Below are 26,163 nucleotides of genomic sequence, written 5' to 3' on the forward strand. Positions count from 1 at the left end.
TATCTACTCTAAATCTACTATCTTCAACCTTTCACACACCTTTCCCCATAAATATGCTGAAGGCACAGCCTGAGTAGCTGCTTTAAATCTCACACGGGAAAACATTTCAACATTCTGTGATGTAGAAATATGCCTATTTTCTACTTTAAAGAGTAGAAGTGTTATTTATTTTCCCAAAATATCACTATTGTGGCTTCTTTGCTCTACATCTGCCCTCCATTGGTCTTATTCTTTAATTTTAGTATTTTTGTTAAAACCATTTTAGATCACATTAACATCAACTTAAAAAATAAAGAACAGTTGCTTAATTATGGACAAACTACTTTTCAAAAACCTCCCCTTGTGAAATCTGGCTCTTCAACCACTTACATTGTGTTTATACTTTAGACTCAAGGTGGAAACAGCACAGGTGTCTCATGATAAAGAACAATTCAGCCCCATTCCCCCACTACCGTAAGAGTGAATCAGGGGCTTAATAAGGGGTCAATGCACTAAAGTGTGTCAAGACTAACAGTGTTTAACACACATTAATACTGCATTAGCCTTAATGCACTTGCACATTATTTTGCATTAATATTAACATGGGGTTAACATGGATTAACAATAAACATATTAATGACCTGTGTCACATGCAAATGCATGCAAAGCAGCTCATTAATATTAAAATGATGTTAACAGAAAATTAACCTCATTTCTCTGAGACCCAATGTAGACCATGATTACTCCCAGATTGCATGGTCTCCCTCATCTGGGTCTTGCTTGCCTCCACTCTACATCAAGATCTTCCTGAGTTGAAAGAAACCCTCTGGTCTCCTTTCCTCTTTCCTTCCCCCAAGGACGATCCTCCCATCTACCTTCCCATCTATCTTCCATGTTGATTCTCCCTCCCCATCTTCCAATTGCGAAGCCCTACTTTCCTCCTTCCAGGCTATGGGATTCAATCAAATCATAAATAATCCCACCCACAAGGCAGGCCACACGCTTGACCTTATATTCACTAATGAAACCATCTCGCCCATCTCCCCACCTTCCTGCTCCCCCATCCCCTGGTCAGACCACTCGTTGATAGTTACAAAACTAGCCATTAATCAAAAACAGACCCCTGCTGCTTCCAAATCCTCCATCCAATTCAGGAAACCTTGTTCAATGGACGCACTCAACAACAGCCTTGCCAAAGACCTATCCAAACTGGACTTCACAGATGCTGATACCGCAATTAATTCCTGGCAAACAATCACACACGCAGTAGCAAACTCAATTTGCCCATTATCCTCAAAAATTATCAACCCAGCACGCTCGAACAAAAAACCCTGGTTCTCTACGGAATTAAGAAAACTCAAACAAGACCTACAACACAAGGAACTACGCTGGCGGAAAGACCCCTCCCCCACATCATTGGCTACTTACAAAACAGCAATGAGCTTCTACAGAACATCGATCACCCGCACCAAACGAGATTTTTATGCCAAAAAAATACACGGTTTCCTATACGACCCGAAAACGCTCTTCTCATATGTGGCAGCCCTCACCACTCCCACTTCCCCTACCTTCTCAGAAGAAGAAGCCCAAAACAAATCTACAGAGTTGGCGATTTTCTTTGACAACAAAGTCAAAAACCTACTTGGCCCACTGGCAACATCCAACAAATCTTCTATAGCCTTACAACCCCCCAGCCAAACTCCTAGCCAAAATCCATCCTCTACTATTCTTAAACAGACGCTAGTATCTCTTGAACCTACATCATCCCTGGAAATAGAATCGATTATCAAGAAAATGAAACCCTCATCTCACCCTCTAGACCAAATACCAACCAAACTTCTCCTCACCATTCCCAACACCATTGCCAGATCTCTGGCAGACATCATAAATTGTTCCCTCAATCAAGGATCTGTCCCTGACTCCTTAAAAATTGCTTCGCTGAAACCCTTACTAAAAAAACCCAATCTGGACCCAGCCAACCCAGCAAATTTCCGCCCCATCGCAAACCTACCTTTTATAGCTAAAATAATGGAAAAACTTGTCAACTTCCGTCTCACCGACTACTTGGACTCCCACAATATCTTATACCCTTCTCAATTCGGTTTCAGGAAACGCCTAAACACAGAATCCCTCCTTCTTTCTTTAACGGACACCATCCTGATGGGCCTTGACAAGGGACAATCTTACCTCCTAGCCCTACTCGATATTTCTGCGGCGTTTGACACGGTAAATCACGACATCCTCATCAGCCGTCTAATGGAAATAGGCATCTCTGGCTCTGCACTGCTCTGGTTTAAATCCTTTCTGAACAACAGGCACTACAAAGTTAAAATAAACGACAAAGAATCCCACCCCGTCCCATCAAAACAAGGAGTACCACAGGGCTCTTCTCTGTCCCCTACCCTGTTTAACATATACCTACTTCCTTTATGCCAGCTGCTCAATAGCCTCAACCTCATCCATTTTATATACGCAGACGATGTGCAAATCATAATCCCCATCTCGGACCCCATCTCCTCAACTCTAAATTTCTGGAACGACTGCCTACATGCCATCAACCAGCTTCTCACGAATCTCAACCTGGTCCTAAATACGTCCAAAACGGAACTCCTGGTTATCTCCCCTAGCGATAACCACCCCTTCACTAATAACACAATAACCCCACTAGCAAGCCATGTCAGAGACCTTGGGGCCACCCTTGACTCCAGAATGAATTTCAAAAAATTCATTAACGCTACAACTAAAGAATGTTTCTTCAAGCTACAGGTCCTGAAGCATCTAAGACCGCTCTTACACTTCCAGGATTTCCGTTCTGTGCTTCAAGCAATACTGTTTTCAAAGATTGACTATTGCAACGCTCTTCTACTCGGTCTCCCCGCCTCTTCGACCAAACCTCTACAGATGCTGCAAAACGCAGCAGCCAGGATCCTTACAAACACACGGCGCAAGGACCACATCACACCTATCCTAAAAATCTTACATTGGCTTCCTATTCAACATAGAATACTGTTCAAAGCTCTCACTATCATCCACAAATCGGTCTACCAACAATCCTCTCTCCAACTCACCTTCCCTCTGGAACTACTTACATCTTCAAGACCAATAAGAACTGCCTACAAAAGTAAGCTCAAGGCCCCTCCCAACAAATCATCAGTTCACAACTCCATCCACAAGCGAGCTTTTTCAACAGCAGGTCCCCTACATTGGAATTCGCTTCCTCAAGACTTACGCCAGGAACAATGCCATTTAACCTTCAGAAAAAAACTTAAAACCTGGCTGTTCACACAAGCCTATCGTTGAAGGATTCCATATTAACCAACTCTCTCTCACCCTCCAACCCACCCTTCTCCCTCCCCGCACTCCCAAACTTTTTTCTCTTTTTCCCTTTTCCACTCGCAACCTCAACCCACCCTTTTCCCTCACCCCCGCCACTCCTCCCATCTGACATAACATGTATATTCCAGCTGTATATATTCCATATATATATATTTCCATGTATATTTCCGCTGATTATAATCCATGTTTTTTGTATTATTAATTTATTGTTTTATGTTAATTTATAGTTTGTAATTTTGTTAACTTATTGTTCAATTACTTAATTCTGTCCTATCTTCCGACATCCATGTTTTTACTCTCCCTGTTTTAATGTAACTTCTCTTTTCCACTTATACGTTAATTGATTTTTCCCCTTGTTCTAATGTAAACCGGTACGATAAGACCTGGTCTTGAGTGTCGGTATAGTAAAAGAAGTTAAATAAAAATAATAAAAATACCTCATCTGTTGGGAGTTCAAGAAATGACAATGGCAGGAGAGAGCAGTTTCCTTTCCTGAACAGTTGCCTCTGTCATATAAAATGTCACTAACTGACCTCAGAAGACCCAGTGAGGGCCTTCATGGAGAATGAAGGAAGGGGTTGGGTGGGTGGAAAGGCCATGTTGTGTGGTTTACTCACTTGTGGGGTGAAGGGTATAGTTTACTGTCCCTCCAGGGTATAAAACTGATGTGTTACTGGCAACTTTAATGCATCAGTGTTATCTCCCGCAAAACCCTTTAATACATTGGGTGTTTGTTGAGTTTTGTGGGCGATAATACCAGCGAAAAATCATCCATTAAAATCTGTCAATGGACAATTTTAATACTGCTTAGCAGATTGGCCTCTAAGTGATGTGTCCAAAAACATCAAACATTTAGTTTAGACAATTAAATTGTCTTATTGGCCAAAAGGATCTCATTACCAAACCTTGACGACTGAGGAAGTGTACAGAAGCTGAACTACCATGTTTCTTTAACTCTTGTTCTAAATAATTCCCATTAGAAAAACATGTTCAGAAAAGACTCTAGGAAATCAGTTACAATAATGTTTCTTATAACAAACACCATCATGAAAACTTCGGGTTACATCAAAAGGGAGTCTTGGCTCTCAAAATAAGGGAGTAATTTTCAAAAGGACTTGTACGTATAAAAGTAGCATATATCAATTTTCAAAAGCTCATTTGCTTGCTTTGAAAATTGCATATAAGTGTGTAAAGTCTTTTGAAAATTACCCCCTATTTCTTGTACATTGTTAGTTGTAGCAGGTCACATTTGCTACAATAAATCCTCTTAAATATATTAGCTCCTGATTTGTTAGAAAGCACGATCACTAACTTTCACAGATCCATCACATATGCAAAAGCAGAAAATCAACCTGGTCTATCCGTTATTTTTCACTTATGTAAATTAAAATAATTTCCATATGGGATATTTTCTCCAAAATACAAGTCAAAACTACATGAGCTCTTTGCAAAATTTCTGATTACACCAATCCCTTTATCATGGGGTTTCAGAAGATAACTCTGAATGTCTCTTCTCTACAGCCGACTTTCTCTTAACTTTTGCTACTATTTCATACTATCTTTTGACATAAAATTACTACAGCATCAAATTCTAAGGTGAAACTAGGCTTTGAAGATCAGGCAACCTACTTTTATAGTATTCTCTTTCCCATGGTCCTTAGATGTGCTTCTGCTGGCAGGCTCCTTGTGGGTCCAGAAACATCAATCTATCCCATATTATGACGGAATCTCATCTGCCAGTGAGGTCTCAGAGTCAGAGCGTGGGATTGTGAAACCCTGACATGGACCTGATTGCCCCCCCCAAAAAAACTCATTATAGGGCTTTCCCTAGGTCTCCAAATGCCTCTGTGCTCATAGACCATATGCTCTTTGGCAAAGTAACCTTTTAAGCATATAATGTACACACTGCTGTCTCCGCCTACATCAATTCATAAATAATACATATTATGATTACTACCATTAATATTGTACTGCTTTTAGACTGCAGGTTTGTACATGTATAACTGTTCTTAAATCTCCCTATGTTGATAGGGGTTAAAACATCTCCCAACGTAACTTCAACTGGGCACTGCGCCAAACACTGAAGTACAATGCTCACCCACTTTCAGCTGGGTGCTTACCTCATTGTCCGATTCCACAAGCACTTGATCATATTCACTAAGGGCTACTAGAAACATGATGGATGTGACATTCTCAAAGCAGTGTATCCATTTTCTTCTTTCTGATCGCTGGCCTCCTACATCCACCATTCTGCAAGGGTAACAAAACCAACATCAATTCCAACTACAGAGCTTCACAGATACATTTTTCTATTCACATTTTGTGAGGACTAGCTTGCTATCTCTTCCTTAGGAGAAAAAACTATACACTTCAGCATGCTTGCTGGTGAACGCTTATCCAGGCTAGAAATTTACTGAAATTAATCAGTTCAAATTTCAATATGAACGTGCTAGTTAAATTCCTGTAAATACAATATTTAACCTTTCATTTTTTAAGATCTACTTAAGCTGATGACAATTCACAACAATGAAGCTAGATAAAAAAAAATCAACCTAAAAATAAATTGATCCCATTTCTCTAAAACAAAAATATTTACATATTGTGCATTTTTATATTAGCAGTACATAATATACATATATAGAATTGGATGACGTCAATTTGTTTTCTACCTGAAAATGACGCTTTGTAAGTCGAAGGGGTACTCAATGATCCCCGTTGTTGGGACTCGAACTCTAAGCACGTCTTGTTGGGAGGGTAGATAGGCAGGATCTGCTATACGGTCCAAGTCGTTAAGATAGCTACAGACAGGGAGAAACAACAGAAATGAAAGACAGTGACACCATAATCCCACAGTGGGAAGGAAGGAGCAGGGAGAGGGCAGGAGGAGTCCAAGAAAGAGGTAAGAGGGAGGAGAAAGCACCATTCTTTCCTGCCTGAACCTCGTGGCATCCCCCTGTAAGAACCCCACCACTGACATGAACGCAGCAAGAAAGGGCCTACTGGATCTAGGACTGCAATTTTAACTGCTCTATACTTCACCAGATTGTGCCAATCATTTTTCCCAGGAATCCAAGGTATGTTTTCCTAGTATTTCAAAACCTTGAGATTTACCATCTTTTGAAAAGTGAATTCCAATATGAATTTATAAAAATGTTTAAAAGCATTCCGGATATGGATATTTTTTTTAAATAAATCATTTGCAGCAAAGGGAAAAACTCTCTCTCCCCCACAAGAGCCAATATATGTATATATAAACTATTTATCTATAACTATATACAAATCTATTAGGGTTGTGTATTTGTTTTAAATGAATTTGCAAAATGTGACAAATAAAGGCAATTTGTTTCATTTGGGGGGCCCTGAAACAAATTTAGGGCCCTCCTGAATGAAACAAACCTTATTTGTGTTAATCATTTACAACGTCCAGTCAAGCCTAGGCTTACACCAGAGGCCGGGGCCTTGCCTAGGGCACAGCCTGAGGCCCAAAGCAGTGGCCTCGGCCTATGACAGAGCACAACACCGGCACCTTGGCCTAAGCCTGAAGCAGCGGCATTGCCTAGGGCATAGGTCGAGGATCAAAGCAGGGGCTGCGGCCTAGGCCCGAATGAGACACAGGGTCTCAGCCTAAGCTTGGGCTCATGTCGGGAAGTCAACTGAGACCTCTAAACACTTACCTGATTCATCGCATATCTGAGGAAGCACCTGGGCCTGGGTCCAGGCCCAGGCCAAACGTGCAATCCGGCCTCGAGGCTGGGTCCCAATCCCAGGGCCTTGACCCAGACCCAGGGCCGACGTCAGGACCTCGGCCTAGGCCAGGGCTCAGGCCCAATGTTGTGGCACAGCCTGGAGGCCGGGTCTTGATGCCTGGGGCCAGGCCAGATGCCTGGGCCTCAGCCTAAGGTCAGGCCCAGGCCCGAAGCTCTGATGACTGCATCCTCCTCTTTCTTCTTAAAACTGATGCTGTCCGCTGGGGTTGTGCTGGAGTTAATTAATGCAGGCGCATCCTCTCCAGCGGATGGCACTATTTTGATGTACGGCATTGCCCAGGCCTCAGAACTCAGATGACTGTGTCCTCTTCTTTCTTGTTAAACTGACGCCATCCACTGAGGTCACAACCACAGTGGATGGAGTCAGTTTAAGAAGGAAGAAGAGGACGCAATCATTGGAGCTCCGAGGCCTGGGCCTGATTCTAGGCCAAGGCCCAGGTGTTAGAAACCAGGCCTCCAGGCCAGAGGTCCCGGTGTCAGGATGTAGCCTATGGGCTGGGCTACGGCATCAAGCCCAGGTTCAGGCTCTGGCCTAGGCCGAGGTTGCAGGGATCTATCATGGCCTTGGCCTAAGCAAGGCTGAGACTTTGGCTTTAGCCTAGGCCTCGCTGGAGGACCCTCATCGGACTGGGTAAATGGGGACCAGGGGGATCCTGGCCCTGGCATTTTTCCGGCTGGGAAGGATGGGTGGTGGGGTGGGAGGCTCCATTTAATTTATTTTTTTTGTTTTATTTTGTTTAATTTTTGATTTTTTAAATGAATGAAATGAATCAAACATTCCACAAAATAGAATTCATGGGGGGAAAAACCTTGCAAAACAAAATGAAAAAGAAACATTTTTTATTCCTGCAAATCTTATCTATTAATATATATATATATATATATATATAATTTTTAAGACATCTTGTGAGTAAGGAGTGAGGAATCGATTTATTGTTTTAAGTGCCAGGCTAGGAAACTCAAGGAAGACACAAGTTGCACTCACTGGGAAACATACAACCAGCCGCACTCAGCACCTGAAGACAATATTCTCCAGATCAAATGGATACTCATTGATGCCAGTTGTGAGCACTTGTACTCGCAGCACATCCTGTTGGGTAGGCAGATAACCTGGTGCTGAAATACGCTCAGTATCATTAAGGTAGCTGTGAAATAAGAAACAGCGTTAGAGCGATGACGTTCTTCAGACGAAGAGGATCTCTCTTTTTTTCTAATTTTTTTTTTTTTACTATAGGACTATAAAAATACAGGAGCTCAATTTTGTTCTCTATTTGTTGTCCATTGCCTCACCTCTCCTGCAATATAAGGGGCCGATGCAATACAGTGCAATCAGCCGAGCCTACTGTATAACCGGTAGTCGGATGCGAGTTGAATAGGAGCTAAGCAATCCCCTAATGCAATAAGGGGATTAGCGCCTATTCAATGCGTGTCCAACACGGAGTGAATGTAATAGCGCTCATCACATGCAAATACATGTGAATGAAGCTATTAGGCATTCACTCCGATGCGCAAAAAAAAAAGTGCGTCTCAGACGCACATTTAACGCTCAGTTATTAACGGCTACCTGGAGCAAGCGTTAATAGCTGAGCTCATTTAAAACAAGTACAGAAAAGCAGAAAAAATGCTTTTCTATACTTGTTTTAAATGCTTAAAGAAACTGTACTTAAAAGACGGCAGAGTTAGGGAAATCGACGTCTGTGAAATCAGCGTCTGTTTCCCTAACCAGCAGATGGCAGAGTTAGGAAAACCGATCGGGGTCACGTTAGCAAGGAGGCGCTAGGGGTGCGCAAGCGATCCTAGTGCCTCCTTGCTAACACGACCCCCAAATTTAAATATTGCATGGTGCCCCGGCGCCTGGGGCGCATTAAGAAAGCGGGCGCTTTCTACGCACTTTTATTGCATCAGATATCTAAGGAAATTCATGCTTAAATGCCTTAACAAGTTTAATTGGCACTTTTAGCAAATGGAACAATTGACTTCAGCCAATCAGCTGTGAGACCAGCAGGTAACAACACAAAACTATAAAAAAGTCTAAATACTAAAATATTTGTGGTTCATTTCTAAAAGCATACACCTATTAATAAGAAGTGTTAATGTCAAAACCGACTTCTGCTGAATGTTTCTGCCTGTAACAGGGGATATCTAGCTTGGGCTATGGGTATAGAGCTGGTGGTAAATCCTCTATCGGGAGCAGGACCAAAATGTTTTGATGTTGCCACTTGTAAATGATTTAAAACAGAAAAGTCTGAACAGAGTTAGCCAACGGGAAAATTAAGGGCTTCTCCTCAACTATAAACATCACTTTTACCCTTTCGGCAAACTTGGCCCTCCTTATCTGCCCCTTCTACACCTTGCATACAAAAAGGTTAGAATATACCTTGATAATAACAGTCATTTCTTAAAATGACTTGAATTAGGGAAAATGTTTCAATGACGAAAATCTGTATTTCATTTTCTAAAATAAGAATCATCCAAAACTTAATATGCACAAAGTATTTATTAATGTAGTCTAGGATGCCACTAGGGGTTTTCAGGAGAAGCACGACGGAATTTTCGCTTTCTTTGATGACAAGAAGTCCATCTTAGTCACACATATGGGACTCCACAGCTAAGGGATATCCCCAAAAAATGAAAATGGGGGAATCACAATTGACAACAGGGTGGCACAATGTCAGGGTCTAAAAGACAAGGCACTAGCTGTGCTTTTAATTGATACTTTTTAATGCAGAAGAGAAAATGTAAGAGACAAAACATGTGCTTCCTGATTTACAACTTGCAAGGTAACAAAGTATTCAAAAAGATGCCTTCTCCTTTATCGGGTAAGTTGAAGGAAGAGACCCAATCCAGGTCACTATTCTTCAGCGCAAACTTGTTCAGATCCAGCAATGGAAGCTCAGGAGACGTTGTGCCACCAGAGAACTCTGCTGGCTAGCACTTAACAGCTAGGGGAATAGGTGGGTTTACCTGGCTGGGAAGGTAATAATTCAGAGTTACTTACGTGTCCCAGGTGTTCTCCTAGGACAGCCAGATGTTAGCCCTCACACATGAGTGATATCATCAAATGTAGCCCAGCACAGAAAAAAACATTTCCAGAGCGCTGACTTGGCATACTGAGCATGCCCAATAATCCCTATACCATGCATCCACGCGGGGTCTCTCTTCAGTCTCTTAACTGAAAATAACGAAGGGAGAAAGCCAGTTCCGCGGGGTGCTGGTCGGGTTTCTTGAGGACTAACATCCAGCTGCTCTTGAAGAACACCTTTACAAGCAGGATGGTAGTCCTCACACACACAGCTGAATCCCTAGCTACAGGCTGTTCCCCAACAAAAAAGGGGACCAAAAGACACCAACCAGGTGCCAACGGGTACAACAGCAGCAGTGCTATTGGTAACAGAGAGGGAGACAGCCTGAACCCAAACAATGGGCCCTAGGCAGGGAGAGTAGATTCCGAAGGAGACTGGCCAAACCTACCGTCACGTCAGCCATCCCTATCCATGCAATAATGAAATGTGAATGTGTGGAGAGAACTCCACGTCGCAGCCTTGCAGATCCCCTCCACGGGAACCACTCGCAAGTGGGCCACAGACGTTGCCATGGCTCTGACAGAATGAGCTTTGATATGAACCTCAAGATGCAGTCCCACCTGGGCATAACAGAAGGAGATGCATTCTGCTAGCCAACTGGATAGTGTCTGTTTGGCAACTGCAACTCCCAACCTATTGTTATAAAAAAAATAAATAAAAAGCTGGATAGACTGTCTATGGACTTCTGTCCACTCCAGACAGAAGGCTAAGGCTCCCTTGCAGTCCAAACTGTGCAGTGCTCGTTCACCTTGGTGCAAAAGGGGCCTGGGAAAGAAAGTTGGCAGGATGATAGACTGGCTAAGACTGAAATCCATCACCACCTTAGGTTCTTATGGCCTGGATTGGCCACTGTTGGAAACAGGATGCTGGGCTTGATGGACCCTTGGTCTGACCCATGTTCTTATGTTAATTTAAGATTCTAGCATTTCAGAGTAGGTGCAAAGGGGATTGGCCCTCCAAAAATGAAGTAACCCAGATCAGAAACAAAATGATTAGGTTTAACAATCTGCAATATGTGGCAAGCTTTTTCTTTTTTTTTGCAGAGGAGGTAGCCATATTCCAAGTTGTAGGATGATGGAAATATCTCAGGGTGCTGAGTTCTGATTTATGGTTCATCCAAAATTATGAATTTCCCAGTTTTGGTGCATTCATCAAAAACCTATAAAAAAAATTTCCCTTTTTTAAAAACTATTTTCAAAATTTTGCTTTTGTTAAACTATTATTTTTATTTTGCGAGCTTTAAGGACCCATAATGTTCCTGTTTCACAGTTTCCTGAAATACATTTTGAGCTAGACAAGCACAAAAATAACCTTGAAAAAAATGTTTGCCATTAGATATTTTGGATCTCTGTTTTTATCTAAAAAAACAAAACAGGAATCAATTGTACTGAAATGTAAGTGTGTGTCAGGAATTGGGGCTTTCATTTTTTGTTCACTATTTCCTGTGAAATTGCATGTGAATGAATACTCCAATTCAGTAAAGAAAAGACAACTGAGCTAGAACATACTGCAATTTGGTAAAGAACAGACAATAAATCCAAAACATGCCACTAAGACAGATGGACAGTTTGGTTCTGCTGTACTTTTGACTTGGCAGCATTCTTCATGACTAGAATTAGGTGATACCACTTCTCTCCACCACCATGCTCTTTCCTCCCCTCCCCTCACCCACCATTTCCACTCTTCTCCTCACGCCCCTCAACCCAGCTGATCGGAGCACTAGCAGAACTATGTATGGGATGCTGCACTCTAAAACAAAATTGCTGGCTCAGCTGTGCTGAACCTGGGACTGGGAGCTGACATGTACTCTCTTCCCAAAATGGGAGGCGACGGTAGGGTTGTCCCGAGAACAGAGTATGAGCCAAAGCAACTGAGCTGCCAATTCTAGTTTGCACAGTTCACTGCACACTTCTGCCAGGGTGTGATCAGTTGGGAGGCACAAGGTGGCATGGGAGCAGCCGCAGCCATGACTGCAGCTCAGGAACACCAGCCACAGTTTACAAGCTTACAACTGACATTCACTATGGCTGCCCTTGTCCATACTTCCCGGAATGGAAAATCCAACAGCTGTCAATCAAACTAGCCAATGTTCCCTGGCAGAAATCTCAGTTTTCACTTTTAGCCGCTATGCATGACAGACAAGTTGGTAAGTGTCCAATTTTATCAAAATGGAAAAAAAAAATCTATTAACAATTCTTTTTTTTCTGTCAGTAAGTCTGAAAATTATTTTTTGTCTGACTTAGAAAAGTAACACTTTTAACCTGGAAGTCTCTGAAAAGATAAACTGAAATCAAAGATTTCATTTATTTAACAAGACATCGTTGTGGGAACCTTGTAAAGCAGGCCTAATGTGCTTAAATCAAAAGACTATAAGGATAAAGCCGCATTTCAGACTGAATGAGTTCACATCATTTCCTGAGACTCGTGTAATTACACATGAAATATTTTAAACTTATTTAAAAAAAATACACCACGGCAACAAAAAGGACAAAAAGGAAATTATTACCCATCCTCAGCAAAAACTTTTAAACAAATCACATAGGCCTGAATCATTTTATTTCGCAGAGCAAGTTCAGAAAGGTAATTATAGCCATAATTTGTTTTTGTAAAATGGTTTGGAGTGTCTGCTGAGGTAATTCTCCACGGGTTGCTATGGTTACAGGCGCAAGGTGCATCACCAAAGTACTGCAAGTTTGCCAGGCTGCTGGCTGTACTGTAGCTCTCAGATTACATCTGGGAGAGTTTTCACTGCCTGGCAACCAGCTGCAGAATGCAACTCCATGTCATTTCTCTAGCATAATCATTAAGCAAATATGCAAACATAACATCTGAAACAACAAAGGTTTGAAGTGGGTGCGTGAGAGTGTGTTGGGCCCTTAGGGTCGACCCCTGCTTTCAGGTAAAAGAGTTGTGTGCAAGCTTCTGGTTTGAGTCTTCTTTTCTATCGAGGGCTGGCTGGAGTCAGGAACGCCACACAGTGGCGACGTCCTGGTATCAGGGAGAGAGGGAAGCCAGCTGCCGGTACCATGGAGGCCCCAGCTGGTTATGAAGCGCAGTGCTAAGGAAGCATCTTGATGGAGAAGTCTGTCCAGGCCTCAGAGGCCAGAGAAGTATCCCTGTGCCAGCCAGGTATGCTTATATGGGGCAGAGTGGGGTACAGTAGGGTTTAGAAGGAAAAAGGAGATAAAAAAATAGAAATAGGAAAAATGTAATGCCAAATACTTAAGAGATTCCTCCATTTGTTGCCTAAGATGTGTAACAATTAGTTTATTGCCTTGCATAAATATAAATAAAAAGTTCAAGCTAAATAATGAATAGTTAGACTAGAAGATTTGATTTACCATCAACTAGATACGTATTAGTTTTGATGGTACTACAAATCTTTTATTTATATCATATTAACATAGTAAATGACAGCAGAAAATGACCCCAGTGGTCGATTCAGTATTTTTTCATGGATTTTCTTCTTGGTCTGACATATAGCAAAATAAAAAAATCAAACTTGTAAAAACAGTACAGCCCTCTGTTTCAGGGCAGATAGCTGAATTTATTTTCTGTCAGTCTCCTTTGCTCTTTTGGGTTTCCAACTTTGTCTGACTCAGTGCTGGGATCTGGAGTTACTAACCTTCATTCACAGCTACCTAGGAAGCTTTATTCCATATTTTATATCCCTTCCCGACTTGCTTTAGTGTAGTCACAGGCCTTCCACCAGGGCTTCATCTGGAATCCTGCAACCATGGGCCCTAAATCCAGCCAATAAGTGGTGCCATTGTGCAAGGACTATGGCTCCCACTTCCCAGGGGCTGAGAATGCTGCCTCCACAGCATTCCCAGCCCCGGCTCAGCTGGGTCTCAAACCCAGGTTCCTCCACATGGCAATCCTCAACACTGCAACTGAGCTATCACACTGGCTGCAACAGTGTAGAGCAATTTAAAATATGTTACTGGGGCTCATTATCCAGTGATCATGTTATTTCACTTCCTAAAAATCACTTTAATAAAATACTGAGCTTAGCATCTCACGACTTGATAATATATATTCTTAATTTTTCGTTCCATCAAAATCCTTTCCAGTTCCAAAACATTATAAAACTCTTTTGGCCATACTCCTCACCCCTCCTTTTACAGAACCCTTCCACCCTCACACTATATGCCCAGGCAACATGTACCCTTGTTGGGTAGGAGGGCTGGAAGGAAGTCTCCTCCAAGACTTAGTCTTAGCACTATTCCTTTGACCAACAGGGGTACCACGGTGGCAGCAGTCATCTTCCTCACCCGCGATTGAGGAGGTCATCTTTGTAGTATTCCCAGGCCCTGCTAGCCCCATTAAACAGAAGACTCAAATTCAAGTCTCCTTAACTCCATTTCCCAATGTTATGGCCTGAGCCCTGGAGCCAACCTGTCTCAACAATATTTACATTTTTTTAAAATTGATTTCCCACAAAACAATATCTTATGTTCATGCTTCCAGTGTTTAGGAGTGATGTATCTGGTAGCTTAGTTGAATTTAACCAAAGGTTAGATAAATATGAATGATTCCAAATAATCTGAATCAACTGCTAATAAACAGGCTGTCAACAGAGGAAAAAAAGAATATATTTAGGTATCTATGTGCAAATGCAAGTAGTCTAAAAAATAAGATTGGAGAGAGAGAGTACATGGCACCAAATGAATGTGACAGGCATATCAGAGACCTGGTGGAAAGAGAATAACCAATGGAACATTGTGATACCAGGGTACAATATATATCAAAATGTCAAATCAGACTGAACTGGAGGTGGGGATAGCACTATATAATAAGAATGGTATAGATTCAAGTAGGATAAAACTGAGCTATGGATACAGATTCCATATGATGGGGAAGAGTATAACAGTGGGGATATACTACTGTCCACTGAACCCGGACGGTGAAACAGATTGTGAAACACAAACAAAGATTAGAGAGGCTACTAAAACTGGAAACACAATAATAGAGATTTCAATTACTTCAATATCAATTGGTGAATGTTTCCCCAATTCATGATAGGAAGGTAAAGTTTATAGATGCCATAAATGACTGCTTCATGGAACAACTAGTCCTGAATCAGATGGGGGTGGAGTGGAAGGGGCACTACTTTAGATCTAGCTCAGGATAGAATGCATGGCCTGGTGCCAGGGTTAATATGGAGGAGCCACTTGGCAACAGTAATAATAATGCAATCAAATTTTATATCACCACTGGAGGAAGACTACAAAATAAAACTGCTGTAATAATATTTAACTACAATAAGAGAGATTATGATACAATGAGGAAATTAGCAGAAGGAAACTCAAAGAACTCTGCATGAGGCAAGACGACTGTTTAAAAATACCCTCAGAAGCCAGTTAATATGTATTCCACAAGTTAAAAAATGGTTGAAAGAAAATCAAATGTATGCCAGCATGGCTATATTACTATGAAAAAGACTATTAAAGCCATAAAGGCATCTTTTAAAAAAATGGAAAGGATGTCCTAATGAGGAAAATGGGAATTGTATAAGTAAATTAGATATAAATTAAGGTAAATAAAGAGAAAATTGTGGAGAAACATTCTAAAACAGGCAAAACCTAAAAACCTTTTTCAGGTACATCAATAAGGAAGAAGTCAGTTGGATCATTAAGCCAAAGCAGAAAAACTAAATTAATTCTTTACTTTGCTCTTCACTGAAGAGGATGTTAAGGAGATACCTGCATTGGAACCATTTTGTGTAGGCATTGATTCAAAAGAACTGAATCAAATCACCGTGAATCTGGAAATGGCACTAGAGCAAAGTGACAAACTATGCAGTAGCAAATTCCAAAGTTCCGAAGGAACTCAAAAATGAAACTGCAGATCTCTTACTGGTAATCTGTAACCTATCATTAAAATCTGCCTCTGTACCCAAGGACTTCAGGCAGCTAATGGAATGCCAGTTTTTGAAAGGATACACGGGCAATCCAGGATCCTACAGGCCCATAAGCCTGACGACATACAGGGTAAATTTTGAAAACTATTCTTAAGGACAGAATTACTGGGCATATGGATTAACATGGCTTAATGAAGAAGAGCCAGAATAAATTCAAAGGCAAGTCATATCCCTTACTAATCCATTTGAATTTTGTGAATGTGTAAATAAACATATGGATAAAGGCAAGTCGATCAATATAGTGTACCTGGATTTTCAGAAGCCATATGATAAAAGTATCTCATGAAAAATTTCTTAGGAAATTAAAAAATCATGGGATAGGATTCAATGTCTTATGCAGATTGGAAACTGGCTATCAAGAAACAGAGAATAGGACTTATTGGTCAGTTTTCCCAACAGAAAGAAGTAAATAATAGAGTGCCCTAGGGATCTATATGGTACCAGTATTTATTAATGAATGTGTTAAACATCTGGAGCAGACTGATGAACTGCAGGAGGATCTTGCTAATCTTAGAACTGAGTATCTATATTATAGAATAAATTTAAAGTGGACAGGTGTAAAATGATGCACACAGGAAAATAATCTTAACTATATGCCTACAATGCTGGGTCCCACATTAGGAGTTACCACTCAGGATACTGAATTAGTAAAAATTTGTAACTTATCATTAAAATCATCCATTGTACCTGAAGACTGGAGGATAGCAAATGTAACCCCAATATTTAAAAAGGGCTCCAGGGGCGATCCGGGAAACTGACTTCAGTGCCAGGAAAAATAGTGGAAAGTGTTCTAAACATCAAAATCACAGAACATATAGAAAGACATGGTTTAATGGAACAAAGTCAGCATGGCTTTACCCAAGGCAAGTCTTGCCTCACAAATCTGCTTCACTTTTTTGAAGGAGTTAATAAACATGTGGATAAAGGTGAACCGGTAGATATAGTATACTTGGATTTTCAGAAGGCGTTTGACAAAGTTCCTCATGAGAGGCTTCTAGGAAAAGTAAAAAGTCATGGGATGGGTGGCGATGTCCTTTCGTGGATTGCAAACTGGCTGGAAGACAGGAAACAGAGAGTAGGATTGAATGGGCAATTTTCTCAGTGGAAGGGAGTGGGACAGTGGAGTGCCTCAGGGAGCCTGCATGTGAGAGAGAGTATATGAGAGTGAGAGCCTGCATGTGAGAGTGGGAGCCTAAGTAAGAGAGAGTTTATGGGAGTGGGAGCCTCTATGAGAGAGGAAGAGAAGAAGATGGAGAAGAGAGAAGAAGATGGAGAAGAAAGAAGAAACAGAATAAAAGAAACCTTGAAAAAGGAATTAGGAAAAGACAGACAAGGGGGAAAAAAAAGAGCGTGACCAGCTGATTAGAAAAATAAGATCAGACAACGAAGGTAAAAAAAAATTATTTTGACTTTCAGCAATTGAAATATGCCATCTTTGGGAATGTGCATTTCTTATATATTTGTATTTACTTTTTCTTCAGTATTCCACTGTTCACAGAGTCTGTTTTTTGGGGGGGTTTCCATTTCAATCGTGTCTGCATGTTTCTGTTTCTAATTTATAGTTTCTTATTCTGTATTAGGTAATCAGCTAATTTAGAGTTTCTTATTGTCTATGTTGCGCATGTGTGACAGAGGTGCAGTATTTCGGCAGGCGTGTAGTTTCTGTGTAGGGATTTCTAGCAGTCTGGCTTGTTTGCCCACGAGGTCGTGTATTAGTTTTCTAAGGTCTAGTGTAATGTTTGCCTTGCTGCTTTTTGATAGTTAAAGTTGCTGCTGTTTGAGTCCCGAGAGCTATTGCTGTTATGTTATGGTATGGCAAGGTTCTAGATGTTTTTTTTTAATTTTTTTGTAGGGTTTGTATTACTTCACAAAGTGCTTGGCAGTGGAGGGAGTTTGTTTTGCTATTACTGAGGTGACTCCAGAATCTGACTATATATATTTTTTTGCATGTTGGGTTATAATATGAACCATCCCAGTTCTGCTCTGTACCCATTGCAAGTCTTAAGTTATTATGATTCTTATGATTATTGCTGTTTTATTGTAATTATGATATAATTTGCATTTTTGGAAAGCTTCTTCATAAAAGAATACATTGATATTTGTTTTATTACATGACTGGATGTAATGTTTCTGTGAAGTGTTCTTTATTTCATTTTTATATGATATTGTTGCATGTTTGTAAACTGCAATACTTGTAAAATAAATTAATACAGACCAATAATCTATTTTTAATGTTGGTAAGTGCTTGAAACAAAATATTTTAAAGTGTAGCTGTTGCAGACTACAAAGAAATGTGTAGCTGTAGCTGTTGCAGACTACAAAGAAATCCATTGTAAGGTGTATTCTAAGGCAGTGGTTCTCAACCTTTTTTCTGTCGGGACACATCTGACAGATGGTTCTCACATATGTGACACACTGACCCATGATCGTCACGGGGCTAGATGTAAAAGTACAGTTTGCATCCACGGGAACCCCCCTGACCCACAATAATGGATGTAAAGCAGAATTATGACATTCCCCATACAACTCACCCTACAAAAAAAGATATTCTGGTTCTGGTGTCATCTCAGTAACAGCAACACAAGCTCCTACTACCAGGCTCAATAGCCCTACTTATGTAAAGGCAGCAGTTTACCACCAATGCATGTCCTCTTGAGAAAACACAACAAATAAGACTGATACAAATGCTTACATGCTAGTAAAATATCTCGGTAACAGACACAGAACCGACCTAACATACTCCCAGGATCTGTAGTAATGCACATAAACTAATCCGCACACAGTTACACCTGTATTATGGAATACACTCAAACAGGAGCAACCCTATCTATGAAAAGGCAACACTACAAATATTAAATCAGGTCCTAAAAACCAATACACCTCTTATTAGGAAAACAGAACTAGCAAGCAGCTATAGATCCCCACACAGAAATAATTGTAAAACTATACTAATAAGCAGAATAAATGTTTCAAAACAGCTATGAACAGAATAACATCCAACAATTAAAAACACATAAAAACTATTAAACATTCTCCAAACACCAATAAAATATTTCAAAAAAGCAGACATATCACATAATATTAAATAATTAAAATGGCAGTCAATCAAGAAAAATAAACTTAAAAAGCCACCTTTACTTACCCCCTCCAGCAGCTCTCCTACTCCCCGTCCATGCAGGCCGTGGCACACGGCAGAAGCAGCAGTAGAGGCTAAGTTCTATACTCATGGTCCTCTTCCTTAGGGCCCATGTTTCTCTCACACAAACACACCATACCAGTCATGCCCCCATGACCAGTTTCTGTCTCACACACCAATCATCTCCCAAACAGTCTTTGACAAACACACCAGTCACCTTCCTGAACAGTTTCTCTCATGCCATACACACACACAGGCTTCCCACTCCCGTGTTCCACTTACATATTTGGGCTTCTCACTCTCATAATCACTTTCTCTTTCTCACACACACTCACCAGTCTCTCACTCCCATGCTTGTTCTCTCCACATGCACAGGCTTCTCTTTCCCATAATCACTTTCTTTCTCTCACACACATACACAAACACACACACCAGTCACCTGATCTCTCTCATGCATACACACACACACACACAGGCTTCCCACTTCCATGTTCTGTCTTACATATACAGGCTTCTCCCTCCCATGCTGTGTCTCACACACACCCATGTCCTCACTCCCATGCTCACTCTCTTCACATGCACAGGCTTCTCATTCCCATAATCACTTTCTCTCTGTTACACACAAACACACACACACCAGTCTGTCTCTCATTTCCATGCTCGCTCTCCATGTGCACAGGCTTCTCATTCCCTGAATCACATTCTCTCTCTCTCACATTCACATACACACCAGTCACACCGTCACCTTACCAACCAGCCTCTCTCTCATACATGCACACACTCACAGGCTTCCCACTCCCATGCTTTCTTTCACATACCCAGATTTCTCACTTCCATGCTTTTTCTCTCTCTCACACACACACATCAGTCACATCCCTGACTGTCTCACACTCTCACATACACATCAGTCATCTCCTTGAGCAGTCACGTTCATTGTCTCTCACATATACACATACATCAGCTCTCTGACCAGTTTCTCTCAATCACACACATGCTCTCGATCAAATCAGTGACTAACTCTGCCAGCCAGCCAGTGTCTGAATATAGACATCTAGATTTTTCCTGGACACTAAAAAGCTGGATGTATTTTAAACTCTCTGGGGTTGTATATCATAGTAGAAGATGCAGAGTTTAAGAAGTTGATGTTCAGTCCTCAATGTAGTTTTCTTTTTTGTATTTTCCTGTAATATTATTTGCTCTAGAGTTTCCAGCTCTCTCCCCTTATTGTGATCTATCAAAACATACAGAGACTTGTTTTCCTTTTGACAAATTACTATTTTTGTTTTCTGTTTCTGAATGTTTTCTTTATTTTCTAGTACAAGTTATTCTTCTAAAAAACTTTAAACTTGAATAAAAATTAATTTAAAAAAAGAGTTCTAAAACAGACCACCTGCTATAGCCATCAAAAAAAACAACCTCATGTCATCAATACCCCACAACCAGTTAACCTATATGAAAAACAACACTAAGAGTCAACATTCCTATATTCTCTTCTACTAGATAACAGATCTCATGTTCCCTTCTTAGGGCCATGACTCAGCCTAGTCAGAACATCTCACCCTAATTTAGGGGTCTATCAGATGAAATACCTGTTGAAAAATCCAGGATTTTACTGATTTTCTATATACTAGATAAGTATCTTGCAGCTGACCTCCTTTAGAAGGCTATACCAACTACTAGAAAATGTAATGGAGAATCTTTGCAACCTTGTCCTCTGCAGCTGAATCATCCTCATGTGAGAAGAATGAGTAATTCTTCTGAGAAGAATGCAAGCTCTGAGAATGGACAAAAGAAGATAATCTATCAGCAAGCTATTCTGGTCCTAACCTCTTCTTAGCCTTGAAAACCATCTTTAAAAGCCTGAATTTGCAATACACTTCAATTAGGAAGCGGTATAACCTTTGCAAAAGGAGGAACAATATGCCCCTACACTCCAAACCCCCTAAAATCCTGCATACCTTATTTTGAAATAATTGTAGCCAACTGAGGCAGGCCCAAATACACCGAATTACAATAATCTAAGCTCAATGAAATCAGATAAGGGCAAAGCTGTCACACCATGTGAAGGCAGCCAAAGGTAGTCTGGAGTCTGGACTACTGCTGAAATTTGTTCTTGAAAGGTGTATCCAGATTACAAACTAATTCTCAGATTATGTAGAGAGGAATGCAGTAGGGTTGCCAGCCTAGTAACCAAAATCTAAACATTTAGATGAAGTTTTTATTTTCCCAACTATGAGGCTTCTGACTTGCTAGTATTTGAGTTTATTATTCTAAGCCACTGTGCCACTGCATGCAACCTACTGTTGATCTTCTTCATCTCTTCCCTTCTTCTGTTTGACATCAGAAAGAAAATCTGATCATCAACTGCATCAGTGGTATTTTAGTCCAAACTTCCTAATGCCATCACACAGAGGTGTTATGTAAATATTGAATAAATAGGGCAACAGAACTGAACCCTGTGGCACTCACACACTGGATCCCAAAACAAGAAACAATGTTGACCCATTATAATTTATTCATATCTTCACTGCATCAACTTTCCCCTCAGACCTAATGCCGTTAACAGGTCAATCAACAAATTTTGGCTGACCGTGTTGAAGGCAATTGCTGAATCAAAAGGATCACCACCATCTCCTAATCCTTGTCTCCTTCCAGATACAAATCATCTACAAGAGAAACCAATAGGATCTCTGCATTAAAGTTGCTCTGAAACCCTGATTGGAATTTAACAGCTATAAATCCTTCAGATAATCTAAGAATTAGTGCACCATTATTCTGTTCTCTTTGTTCATTTTCCCTCTTTTGCCTCTCTCACGGCATCATCTGCCATTTCTTGCGTGCTTCTTTCCCATCTTTATTCCTCTCTCCCACTTCCACATAATATTCTACCTCACATCGCTAAACTCTCTCCCTTACCCTATGCCCACTACGTTTCATCTTTAACTCTCCCTTCTCTGCTATCTCTTTCTTTCTCTCCTTGCCTCCTTTAACCTTTTCTCCTCAGTTACCTTCTCTATAGTCCTCGGATGTATAATGCATTATTTCATTTGAATGCACTATTTATTATTTTATTTGATCTCATGATTTTATTTTGAATGTATTTTTTTTAACAAATGTTTATATATTTTATTTTATTATTATGACTGTTTCTTTGTTCATCGCCTAGACCTTTTAAGTGATAGGCGATTCATAAATCTCAATAAATGTAAATGTAAGATGTAAAATGTAAATGGATTTGTAGTCATCCTGTCCCTGTGGTCCTATGCTGCTCCTGCCATTGCTCTTCACTGCTCCCAATCACGGAAGTTCTGTTCTTGGCTTCACTGAGCAAGCTGTTATCCCAGAGATTTCTAGGAACTTGCGAGAGACCAGGATATTGACCATCAACCATGGCAATATTCATCAAATCCTAGCTTTTCCTTCTCTTTTTCTGCATCTGTTATGGTTTTGAGGTGTTTGAGTGGATTCTTGGGTACTGTGGAGATGACCACGCCCACAGGGAGGAGCCCTGTGAGGAGCCACAGTACTAGGCTAGACTCGGGACACACAAACACAGAGATTTGTCTTTTATTATACAGCTGATGTGTTCCACCAGAGGTGGCAGTAGCGAGGTGATCCAGAAATAGCAGTCCAGGGGTCCTCGGCAGAGATAGCATAGGGAGATCCGGTTGCAGGTTCCCAATGCAGCAGAGCTGTAGATGAGACAGACTGACAAAGTTAGATTACTCACTAAGTTGGTAGCTGTATAGATGGCGATTCCAGCAGGCAGAAGTAGTTGGTTACAGGCACCCAGGCAGGGAGAGCAGGCCCTCGAGGAGCAAGTACCTGATCCCAGTAAGGCACCTGAAAGAAAGCAAAGGGCCCCTGAGGAGCGGGTACCCAGGATAGAGAATTACCCCAAAGGGTAGAGAGAGCTTCCAGTGGCAGCAAGGAAGCGGCAGAGTAGCTTAGACCGGACAAGTCCAATCCTTGCTAACTCAATGAGCTAGCAAACAAGGGCAGGCTAAATACCCGGATGGCATGATGTCACTCGAGGGGGACGCCTCCGAGTTTCCCGCCATGATATGGATAAAGACGTGGGTGGCATGCGCGCGCGCACCCTAGGAGGCCCTTAGGAGAAACATGGCGTGAGGCTTTGCCATTGCTGTTCCGGGGACGCCGGAGAGAGCGGCATGTAGACGCGGTGGAAGCCATCTTCCCAAGGCTAGTGGGGAGAGCAGAGAGAAAGGTGAGGCACAAAGGTCGAAGCCGTCTGAGACAGATGGACGCAACAGTACCCCCCTTCAAAGGGCCCCCTCCAGACCTCCTACCTGGTCTTGGTTTCTGAGGATGCGTTCTGTGGTACTGCTGAAGCATCTGTTTATCCATGATATTTGCCAAAGGTTCCCAAGAGTTTTCTTCAGGTCCATAACCCTCCCATGACAGGAGGTATTCTCAAACTCTGCCTCTCTTTCTCACATCGAGGATGGCATCTACTTTGTACTCAATGTCTTCTTCTGCATCAATAGGTGTAGGTTCCGATGTCTTAGCGGAAAATCTACTGAGTATGAGCGGTTTCAGTAGTAAGATATGGAACGCATTTTGAATCTTCATTGCCGGTGGAAGTTTCAGACTGTACATGAGAGTGCCCAGACGTCGGAGGATGGGAAAAAGTCTGACAAAGCGTGGAGCAAAACGAGCTGCAGGTAGCTTGAGTCTTAAGTGTTTAGTAGACAGCCAGACTATCACCAGGCTGGAATTCAGGAGCCTTGCAATGGTGAGCATCATAGCCTTTCTTTGCTCTTTGTCCTGCTTTTTGGAGCATCTCTTTAGTCTTAGTCCATAGTAGATGGATATCTTTGGCAGTAGATTGAGCTGCCAGGGACGACACTGAAAGTGGTAACGGTGGTAAAGGTAGTCATCCGTAGACCACTTCAAATGGTGTAGATCCAGTTGATATTGCTGGATGAGAGTTGATGGCAAATTCAGCCCAGGGCAACAGTTCAGCCCAGTCATTTTGATGTGAACCAACATAGGCTCGAAGGAACTGCTTGAGTGTTTTATTCATTCTCTCAGTTTGGCCATTCGACTGAGGATGGTATGCAGAGGTGAAGTCGAGAGAGATGTCAAACTTCTTACACAAAGCTTTCTAGAACTTTGCTGTAAATTGATCTCCTCTGTCCGAGACGATATGCTTTGGCATACCGTGTAGGCGAAAGATGTGGGTGATGAAAAGTTTTGCAAGCTCCATGGCTGAAGGCAAACCAGGGATAGCCACGAAGTGAGCCATCTTTGAGAAACAATCCACTGTAACCCATATGGCATTGTTACCTCCAGAAAGTGGTAAATCTACCACAAAGTCCGTAGCTATGTGAGTCCAAGGCTCATCTGGTACTTGCAAGGGATGAAGCAGGCCCCAAGGATGTCCGGGCGGAAGTTTCTGTCTGGCACAATTTGAACAAGAAGCCACATAGGCAAAAGTGTCCTCCTTCAGGGTGGGCCACCAATAGTACTTCTGAAGTTTAGCCAGAGTTCTTCGTTGACTAGGATGTCCAGCCAGTTTCGAATCGTGAGCCCCTGCTAATTGTTTCTTCCTTAGGATACTGGGTACAATGGTCTTGCCTGCAGGTACAGGATGTGTAGCAGACAGGATAACTCTCTTCGGGTCGATGAAATGCTGAGGTTCATCAGGTACATCTTCAGAGAGAAACGAGTGAGATAGGGCATCTGCTCTGACGTTCTTATCTCCAAGACGATATTTCAGCACAAAGTCAAATCTGTTAAAGAACAGGGACCATCTCGCCTGTTTATGGTTTAAGCGCCGAGCGTGATGGAGGTACTCCAGATTTTTATGATCCATGAAAATGGTGATCTGATGTTGTGCACCTTCAAGCCAGGGGTGACACTCTTCGAACGCCATCGTTATCGCCAGTAGTTCTTTATCCCCAATGCTGTAGTTCTTTGCTGGTGAGAAGCGTCGGGAGAAAAAGGAACATGGATGCAAGATCTTAGAGTCACTGGACTGGCTTAGCACGGCCCCTACACCTACATCTGAGGCATCGACCTCTACGATGAAGGGTTGGGTCGGATCGGATCCGGATGGTGAAGGCATGGCTTACTTGAGAAGGTGACTTTCAGTTTCTGAAATGCTGTCACAGCTTCCGAAGACCAATTGGCAACATTGGCACCCTTTTTAGTCATTGCTGTTAGCGGAACAGTTAGTGAAGAGTAGTTCTTGATGAAAGTTCTGTAGTAGTTGGTAAATCCCAGAAATAATCTAAGAGCTTTTAGACCAGTGGGCTGTGTCAATTTTTGAATGCTCTCAAACTTCTGTGGGTCCATCTGGAAGCCTTGATTGTAAACAATGTACCCTAAGAAAGGCACAGATTCCTTGTGGAATTCACATTTAGACAACATGGCGTATAAGCGGTTCTCGTGAAGTCTTTACAGCACTCTTGACATCCTCCAGGTGAGTATTCAGGTCCTGGGAAAATATCAAGTTGTCGTCTAGATACACTATGACACATTTGTAGAGTAGATCACGCAGAATGTCGTTCATGTTTTGGAAGACAGCCGGGGCATTGCATAAGCCGAAGGGCTTCACCAGGTATTCAAAGTGCCCATCCCAGGTGTTAAAAGCAGTCTTCCATTCATCGCCAGAGCGGATACGAACTAGATTATAGGCTCCTTTAAGATCAAGCTTGGAGAATATCTTGGCTCCCTGTAGTCTATCGAATAGCTCCGAGATGAGTGGTAAGGGATAGCGGTCTTTCATAGTGATCTCATTTAGACCTCTGTAGTCAATGCATGGATGTAGTGTTCCATTCTTCTTCCTCACAAAGAAGAAGCCTGCGCTGGCAGGAGACTTGGAGGGTCTTATGAAGCCTTTCTGAAGATTCTCCTGTATGTACTTTGACATAGCTTTATTTTAAACTACGGAGAGAGGGTAACCCCTTCCTT

General features: G+C 41.6%; 1 protein-coding gene across 1 annotated transcript in view; it reads right to left on the minus strand.

Moving 5' to 3' along the window:
* The window catches only part of LOC115099137 (guanine nucleotide-binding protein G(q) subunit alpha), a 516,345-nt gene that overhangs the window by 122,993 nt on the left and 367,189 nt on the right, over positions 1–26,163 (minus strand). The window contains exons 4-5 of the mRNA XM_029616504.1: positions 5,985–6,113; positions 5,436–5,565 (exon numbers count right to left, since the gene is read on the minus strand). Of these exons, the coding sequence (XP_029472364.1) occupies positions 5,436–5,565; positions 5,985–6,113 (259 nt within the window). The remainder of the gene's footprint in view (positions 1–5,435; positions 5,566–5,984; positions 6,114–26,163) is intronic.

This window comes from Rhinatrema bivittatum, chromosome 1 (assembly GCF_901001135.1).
Source record: "Rhinatrema bivittatum chromosome 1, aRhiBiv1.1, whole genome shotgun sequence".
In the NCBI taxonomy this organism is placed as follows: domain Eukaryota; kingdom Metazoa; phylum Chordata; class Amphibia; order Gymnophiona; family Rhinatrematidae; genus Rhinatrema; species Rhinatrema bivittatum.